This window comes from Limulus polyphemus, unplaced genomic scaffold, assembly GCF_000517525.1.
Source record: "Limulus polyphemus unplaced genomic scaffold, Limulus_polyphemus-2.1.2 Scaffold107, whole genome shotgun sequence".
Classification (NCBI taxonomy): domain Eukaryota; kingdom Metazoa; phylum Arthropoda; class Merostomata; order Xiphosura; family Limulidae; genus Limulus; species Limulus polyphemus.
This window is the reverse complement of record NW_013665717.1, coordinates 952,215-960,971: the sequence shown is the minus strand read 5'-3', so window position 1 is coordinate 960,971 and position 8,757 is coordinate 952,215. Positions and strand designations below refer to the sequence as shown.

At 31.4% G+C, this 8,757-nt stretch overlaps 1 protein-coding gene across 3 annotated transcripts in view; it reads right to left on the bottom strand.

The window, feature by feature from the left end:
* The window catches only part of LOC106470801 (prodigiosin synthesizing transferase PigC-like), a 61,545-nt gene that overhangs the window by 39,997 nt on the left and 12,791 nt on the right, over window positions 1–8,757 (bottom strand). For all 3 annotated transcript variants that reach the window (XM_022400341.1, XM_022400346.1, XM_022400351.1), the window contains exons 9-12: window positions 6,381–6,499; window positions 5,434–5,584; window positions 1,995–2,053; window positions 1,001–1,137 (exon numbers count right to left, since the gene is read on the bottom strand). In XM_022400341.1, the coding sequence (XP_022256049.1) occupies window positions 1,001–1,137; window positions 1,995–2,053; window positions 5,434–5,584; window positions 6,381–6,499 (466 nt within the window). The remainder of the gene's footprint in view (window positions 1–1,000; window positions 1,138–1,994; window positions 2,054–5,433; window positions 5,585–6,380; window positions 6,500–8,757) is intronic.

Here is an 8,757-nt window from a genome sequence, read left to right as displayed (position 1 = left end):
GAAACAAAAAGTATGTTTAAGGTACGTGCATTTTTCACTTTTTTTTACCTCTATTAGTATAAGAAAAACTTAACTTTTACCCAACAGAATTCTTTAAGTAGGAGTCTTTAAAAGATCTGTGACTCTAAACCTGAGATCAAGTGAAATGTAGGAACAAGAAGGGAGTGAGAATTTGACACCGCGCAAGTGAATAATTATTGTGAAGATTTGGTTTGTTTTGAATTTCGAAAAAAGCTACACGAAGGCTATCTGCGCTAGCGGTCCCTAGTTTAGCAGTTAAGGCTAGAGGGAAGGCAGTTAGTCATCATCATCCACCGCCAACATTTGAGCTGCTCTTTTACCGAAGAATAGTGTGATTGACCGTCACATTATAACGGCCCCCAGTGGCATAGCGGTATGTCTGCGGACTCACAACGCTAGAAATCGGGTTTCGATACCCGTGGTGGGCAGAGTACAGATAGCCCACTGTGTAGCTTTGTGCTTAACTTCAAACAAACAAACCTTTAGAACGAATGCTATATAATTCAATAAAGATAATGCTTATAAGATGCATTTACTTCTTTATCATAGTTCATTGATAGACATGTTTATCTGCTATTAAAGTAAAATGCCACAATAATACATACATAAAGTACTTCATCAATTTTCAATACCCGGTTTCATTAAACAAATTCGACTTCCCATTCATTAAAGCCAAGTGGACGTGAATAAATTTTGCACTGCTTTCTACTCTAATTTCACTTCGCAATCTTATCAAGTATGCTAAAAACTGCTTTTAAGTTTGCTAAAATAAGTACAAATACATAATACAGTGTGTTTTATTATTGTGCTTTTTTACGCATCTTAGCACCTTGCTTACACCAGTTTAAACAAACGCGACTAACAACGTTACTAATTCGATTATCTATGTAGTTTTGCTATTAGTTTCACTAAGCATGCTAGAAACAGCATTTCTTTTCATAATGCCAAATGCCACTTAATAACAAAGCAAGTTGCTTACCTGTCCAGTCTCAGTACTCAGTTTCATTAAGCATGACACAGACATTCCTTTCCCTCCAGCTACTGTCGAACTCATGCACCAAGAATCATTAATTTCTAAGACCTGAGGAATGACCACATCTCCTTTCTCTCCTATATCTAAAACCATGAATACAGTAAGGCAAAAAAAGGCTATGGAAGTGAAATACGTAGAGTATATTCACATATTATATATATGTATACATATATATAAAGGTATGTGTATATTTTATACGTTTGAAATCTCAAGACGTGACTATCATAAATGCAACTCAATTTCAGTTTAAGATTCAAAAGCTCTCTTCATGAAATTTCAATAATATATTCCATTTATACTCGAAGATTTTGAATAGCAACTAAAAGAAATTGGATAGAAATGATACCCTAGTGAAAAAAACCAAACTACAAACTATCAATATTATAAACAGATAAGATGGAATATTTTCCTCTAAAGACTCAAAATTATTCCTAACAAAAGTTAATATTCATTCGCAAATCATCGTACAATAATTATTCTTATAAGCTCTTACATAGTTTTATTTCTTTTCCTGCTTAAAACGATAGTTGCTTTCGTGGTAAAATTCTATATACGCGTCTGTAGGATTATCAAAAAAAAATAATGTTTCAGGCAAGATGTTTTAACCAGTGATTCTTTAAAATACCCATGAGTATTTACACCATAGCCCTCAACGATATACTTAACTGGCATATTACCTGACATAATGTGTTTTCCCCTTTATATTATGTAGGATTTACCATATCTAAAAATTAACACAAAAGTTTTTTTAAAGACTATTTGATGCAACTAACTATACATAAATGTTGTAGCACGTGTCATTATGATTTATATTTTTCGACGTTAAAATTAGTCACAAAATTTAAACGTTTAGGAACCATGACTTGAATCACATTCTTAAACTTATAGAGACGTTGTTTCAGATATAAAGATTAATTTGTAGGTAAGAAAAGCGACTCACCAAGATTAAAAACGTGTTCGATTTTTTCTGTTTCTTTTATAGGTCTTGGTATTTCGTTCCTAATGGGAATTCAAAACTATGTTACATTTAAAGGTAAACAACACTTTTTAAATAATATAACATTTAGTTAAAAGCAAACAACACTTTTTAAATAATATAACATTTAGTTAAAAGCAAACAACACTTTTTAAATAATATAACATTTAGTTAAAAGCAAACAACACTTTTTAAATAATATAACATTTAGTTAAAAACAAACAACGCTTTTTAAGTAATATAACATTTAGTTAAAAACAAAGAACACTTTTTAAATAATATAACATTTAGTTAAAAACAAAGAACACTTTTTAAATAATATAACATTTAGTTAAAAACAAACAACGCTTTTTAAGTAATATAACATTTAGTTAAAGGGGAGGGTCGGTCTATGTAACTTCTTGGAGGACTTTGTACTTTCATACCCCTTGTGCTTTGAAAGAGTGCGTCAATCAGTAATTAATTAATAAAAAAAATCAAACTTTTTAAAGGCTCGTTATATTTGAGGGTTCATATAAGATATTGTAGTAAATACATATAGTTATTCTGAGTTTCCAGAGCCCAATTACAATAACAGTTTAAAGAAGCAACGCTGCTTGCGTGACGTTACAAAACACACGGCATCACTTTATATTGTCCACAGTAATATATAATATCATATAAAACAGTATGATATACTTAGCAAAGTTCAGTACATTTCGTAATATCTGGGAATGACTGGTATAAATCAAGAGATGATCACTTTATAGGATCTATACATGATCGGAATAAATGAAGAGATGAAGATTTTATAGGATCTATACATGATCGGAATAAATGAAGAGATGATCACTTTATAGGATCTTTACATGATCGGTATAAATGAAGAGATGATTACTTTATAGGATCTTTACATGATCGGTATAAATGAAGAGATGATTACTTTATAGGATCTCTACATGATCGGTAAAAATAAAGAGATGATTACTTTATAGGATTTTTACATGATCGGTATAAATGAACAGATGATTACTTTGCAGGATCTTTACATGATCGGTATAAATGAAGAGATGATCACTTTATAGAATCTTTACATGATCGGTATAAATGAAGAGATGATTACTTTGTAGGACCTTTATAGTAAATGAAAAATGAAAAACAAAACAAATTACTATTCCAACGTAGTTTTTTTTTCGTAATAAATTCCAGTGAAAATTGAAGTTTGGTGAAGTAAATACAATGATATATAAGCAATATAATAAAAATGCATATTGCTTTTCTTTGAAGGTAGGCTTAGACAGTTTATTCGACATGTGATTTTTTCTGAATTCTTCCCTCAGGATTGAGCTATTTGCGTCTCATAAGAACCATTACTTTTCTTCACTCACTATTGACCTGATGGACTCAACATAAAACTTAAAACGTTGTCTCCAGAAGAAGGATTCCATCAAAATACAGCCAGCAAAAGTAACTTTGTATATGCTACATGACTGAGATGATATTCTTAAGATGAAAAGTTTTTTTCTTATTGTCACAACAAAGTAAAACACACATCTAATCTGTGGACAGAAGCTACTTGAGACTGAAACGATCTTCTGTTTTTTTTTTCCTTTTAGTATCACTGTTACACTGTTTGTTAAATATAACTATACAACTTGAGTGGTGGACAATCCGTTAAATATATCACCAATATCACTAATATTGTATGTAAAAAGTACTAACATTGCCGTTTATTCCTTCATGCAACGAGGAATAATTGCTTAAAGTTAACTTTAAATGCTGTAAGAACAAAATCCTCAGCATCATCATATACCTTGTAAAACTCGATTTGTGATATGTAGCAACTTTAAGTGTTCTAAGAACAAAATTTTCTGCAGCATCATATAACTTGTAAAAGTCAACGTGTGACATGCAGCAACTTTAAAGCTACCCTTGCTGATCATGTACTAAAGGATCCAAAAAAGAGAGATAAACTCGATTCATGTTCATATTCAATGAAGGGGTTTCAAATCAACAGGATAAGTTTCCAACTATTGTTTTTCATGACAGATCAACAATAGATAGCAAGTGCAAGATTTGATCCCATACCAACCCACATCACCCTAATTATGAATAAATCCATTAAACAAAAAATAGGACTTTTTGGTTACAAATGACATCAACTTAGAAGTTAGACACCCTATCTACTAGATCTGAAGACGAAAACAATTAACTCAACGCATGGAACAACGTTTTTGTTAACATAACAAATTTAAGAACAACTTTATTAGTACTAATATCAGTGTAATGATTAATAAACTTTCACCCCTAAAATCTAAAGTGTTACCATATGCAGGACACCAATAGCAATATGTTAAAAAGAAATTAGTTTCAATCCTGGAAAAAAGTCTGTCTACAGATACAAATTAGATGTGTGTATAATTAAAGGTGTTGTGTGAATAATAAAAAAACGTTTAATTTTAAGGATGTCATCCTAAACATAAGCAGTGATCTGTCATATATAATTTTAGTTATGGAGGCTGTGCTGGTGGAATACATGAACTCTACTTCTAGCTGATTGTCTACCCGTATAAGAGAACTTATTCCTGAAAAACCTAACAACTTATTGAATATCACACAGCACACCTCTAGAAAATTTAATGTAAAGTCTCTGACAGATGGTTAAGCTGAGGATTACCAGCAATTACAGATCTGACAGAACCTAATGACTGCTAAAATAAAACTTATTTAGCAAAATGCAGCGATACTGCTTTTTCTCACATTTTGTCTGTCCCAATGCGTGAATATTAGTATATTGCTTAACTACATTTTGTTTAGATTGAGAATCCATTTAGTAGCGATAAATAGCTTGTCGCCAAACACCTGCGTGTCTACTATGGTTCTTCTAAATAATACGTCAAGGTATTTCATAAAACACAAAACTTGTGTATGTCAGTGTCCAGTATCAGCCGAAGAAACTTAGTTGTTTATTCGTGAGAAGTGTTAACATGTAGAATCTGTTCTTTGCATCAGAGTTTGTAAGTTCATCATTTCCTGTTAAAGAAATCGTATCTAACGCAACGACACTTTGACGTAGCATATTTTAAAATTATATATTATTTAATTTACAAGCGGAATGAAAAAAATAATAATAATAAGGAGTATACGTTAAAAAAAATTCAAGTATATCTATCCATTTATCAAATCTATCTATCCCTCTATAAAGCATATATTTTATTGTTTATTCATTTTCACTGATCAGCAGAGAAAACATTAAACTATAAACAATGTTTTTCGAAAGTTGAAAGAAAAACATTTACTTAGCGAACTTCGTCTAATTCACTCACGAAAACAAAGGTGTATGAATATTTTATAGAAGTAGCTCTGATACCTGCCAATTGTACTTTAATTAAAATGCATTTGATCAAATGTTCTGTAAACTTACCTTTCACCATACATCACAACGCCCTTGCCTAGCTCATCCTGTATTGAGAAGTTTGCCAATCTGGTGTATTCTCTATGTTCCCATTGGGATCCAACAAAGGAACGAAAACTTTCTTCTCCCAAAGTAATTGAAATCTTATACAATTTATCCCCTATGAACAGTAAATATATATACGTCGACGTGCGTTAATGTACTACATACACTGTATATTTATTTTATATATGTATTGATAAGCTGCGCAGATCTTAGCAAACGACTAATATTTTAAGCATTTTCTAAGTATCAATAAAATAATCAAATAGCTAGTTTTTTAAAATCCTATTACTTGTGATGTTCAAAATAATTTTGAATAATGTTTTGAATTAATATTACATTTATAAAAATTGTGTGTTCCTTTGTTGACTTAGACTAACCTTCGTGAGATGTTATTGTTTACGACCAAAATATCGTTATCTTCGACGTACTCAACTGATGATTCAATACCTTCTAATTATTGTAGGTTTAAGTTTTTTGGTGTATTGATTTATGATTATTTTATTTTTAGTCCTTTTATGATACAGGAATGTCTTCATAATTCATAAATTATATTTGAATTTTGTTCAGTTCTGATCTATATAACTAGCTTATTTTTGACCATCAGTTCTTAATAACTAATACATTGTTATTTACCAAGAACAAAAGAGAAAAAAAATCAGGTGAATAAGAAAGTGGGCTATGATTCAAGAAAATTGCAACGTACTAAATTAGATGAAGGGGTGTTATTTATAAATAGCAACTACCTGAAGAGGAGGAGGGTGAGTTGAAACGGGGGAAAGTTTTAGATCCAATGATAAAGCCTCAAAAGAACGCCTCACCATTGCAATTTAATACTTCTAAGCTTCTCAATTAGAAATTAGTTAGAACATGGTCTGTATAGCGTGTAGTATATGTTTTAAATAATGCTTTACCTGCCAGGCACGTTATAGTCCACTCAGACCACAGTTGTCCAGTTGATGGCAGAGTTAGGTCACAACCTTGCAGAGGATATACGTTATGATTTGGGTGAACAATGTACCCACAGCGTAAGCTGTAATATAGACATGTATCTAAAGCTCAATGCTTTATTAATGATAAACTAAAAACAGTCACTAAATATACATATAGTAAGACATACGAATAACATTGTGTTAATGTATACAAAAAATGTAATAAGAATTTCCAATGTTTTTGTTTTGAATCCAGAACTTCTGTTGTAGTAAGAAATTGTATGTTTGTACAAATTAACACCATTCATTACAGAAGTAGTTTACAGGATTACTAGATAAAACTTATCGAAATAAAGTCAAAAAATAATCGTATTAAAGACATATTCATCATGTGAAAATTCCTCCTGAATGTTGTAATGTTGTAAGTGAGGAATAAAAACTGGTGTTATCCTGAAAAGTGAAAATGTAATAAGATTTCATTACAGACGTCTTTGTTTCGTGCTATGTAAATTACTTTAACGTACTTTTATTTATAGCAGTGGTTTTAGTGTATATAAGGCAATGGTTCTACTAAAAGTCTAAGAAGTGTTAAACATGTACAACTCAAACAAAATATACACCGGTGTACCATTTTTGAATGACAAGTAGCAACTGTATCACAACACACACACACAAAGTACTTACAATCCAAAAGGTTCAACTAATTATTTATCTTTTCCTCTATAATTTTTGTATTTTATCTATATGTACACAAAACATTTGAACAATTTTTTAAAAAGTCTGCTAAAGAAATGATCTTATACTGGTTATCCCGTAAACTGTACATTCATTCACCACCAACGAAAGAAATTAATGCCAGAAGTTCCAACTGGATCATTCATCGGTAAATTTTCCATAGTCTTCTCTAGCTACTTATTATGTAACTAATTACTTGGATCAAAAACAGTAACTGTTCATATATTTTTCTTTGTACAGTAACCCGAGCAAAAAGAAAATGATTTCCGACTCCAGTTTCAGTTCTGTTGTCGATTTTATTGCAAATACAGATTTAACTAAATAATATATAACTAATCCACAGTACGTATAGATGTTATCTTTCGCACCTTTCTTTTATTCGTTTTTCTCTATGACACTGATTATTTCTCTACTTTTTGCAACTGATTCAGCGTCATTACAATTGCAGTGGCGCGCGCCATTTAGCCTGATTCGAAAATGGTTTAATATGCCGACACTATTTCCTTTCAAATATGCAATCTATGGGTCGCGGGTTCGAATCCAAGTCCCACCAAACATGCTCGCCCTTTGCTTAAGCCGTGGGACCGTTATAAAGTGACGGTCAATCCCACAATTCGTTGTGAAAAAAGTATGCCAAGAGTTGGCGGTGGGTGGTCATGACTAGCTGCCTTCCCTCTAGTCTTACACTGCTAAATTAGGGACGGCTAGCGCAGATAGCCCTCGTGTAGCTTTGCGCGAAATTCAACACGAACAAACTTTCAAATATTGGGAGGTTTCTGCTATTTGACTTAAAATTTTCCGAATTGTTACAAATGGAGATCTTCAAGACTAAAAAGTATTAGGAAAAATCTTAATTTTAATTTCATGCATGTTATAGGTGTGGTTTGTTTAATGAAAACTTTAGCATCTACACACTAAATAATATCATCAATGTAAAACGTCTGAACAGCGTCACAAAGTCTTGATGCACACATGTAATACTGTAAAATACTTATTAAATGATTTAAAACACTAATAATCGAGGCAAACCTTTAATGTTAGTTTAAGGCTTGATTTTGAGACATTGCCAGTCTAACACTTTTTTATGCACCTAAAGTAGTAAATAACATGTTAGTAGTTTTCCTAGACAGTATGTGAACCCGTTTTTTAATAGCTATAACAGTATGTTATATATGTGTAATGTCCACACCATTAATAATTACATTAACGGTTCATTTATCAGGCAGATGGTAGCACTGTCTATGTAGGGATGGCCCGGATTGTTCATCGAAATGGTATTTTTAATATCTCCTCAATAGATCATCAGAACTTTACAATACTACACAGTGTTTCCTTTTATAACAATATCTGTGTAATGACTGAATCACAAGTTCTGGGAATGTCTGTAAAGATCATAGCAAAAAAGTTTTAATTTCTTGTTCTTCTCTTTCAGTACATGATAACTCAAAAAACAATGATGTAAACCAATTTCACTAAGGTGACAGTTTCAAACGAAGTATCCGCTTTTATAAGTATTATTAATAACTAGCAGTAATTAAAAAAATCATAATTCTACTCTAAACGATGTCATCATTACCCCTTCTAGTTATATTTTTTACAGAAATTTAGGGTTCTTTTAAAAGGC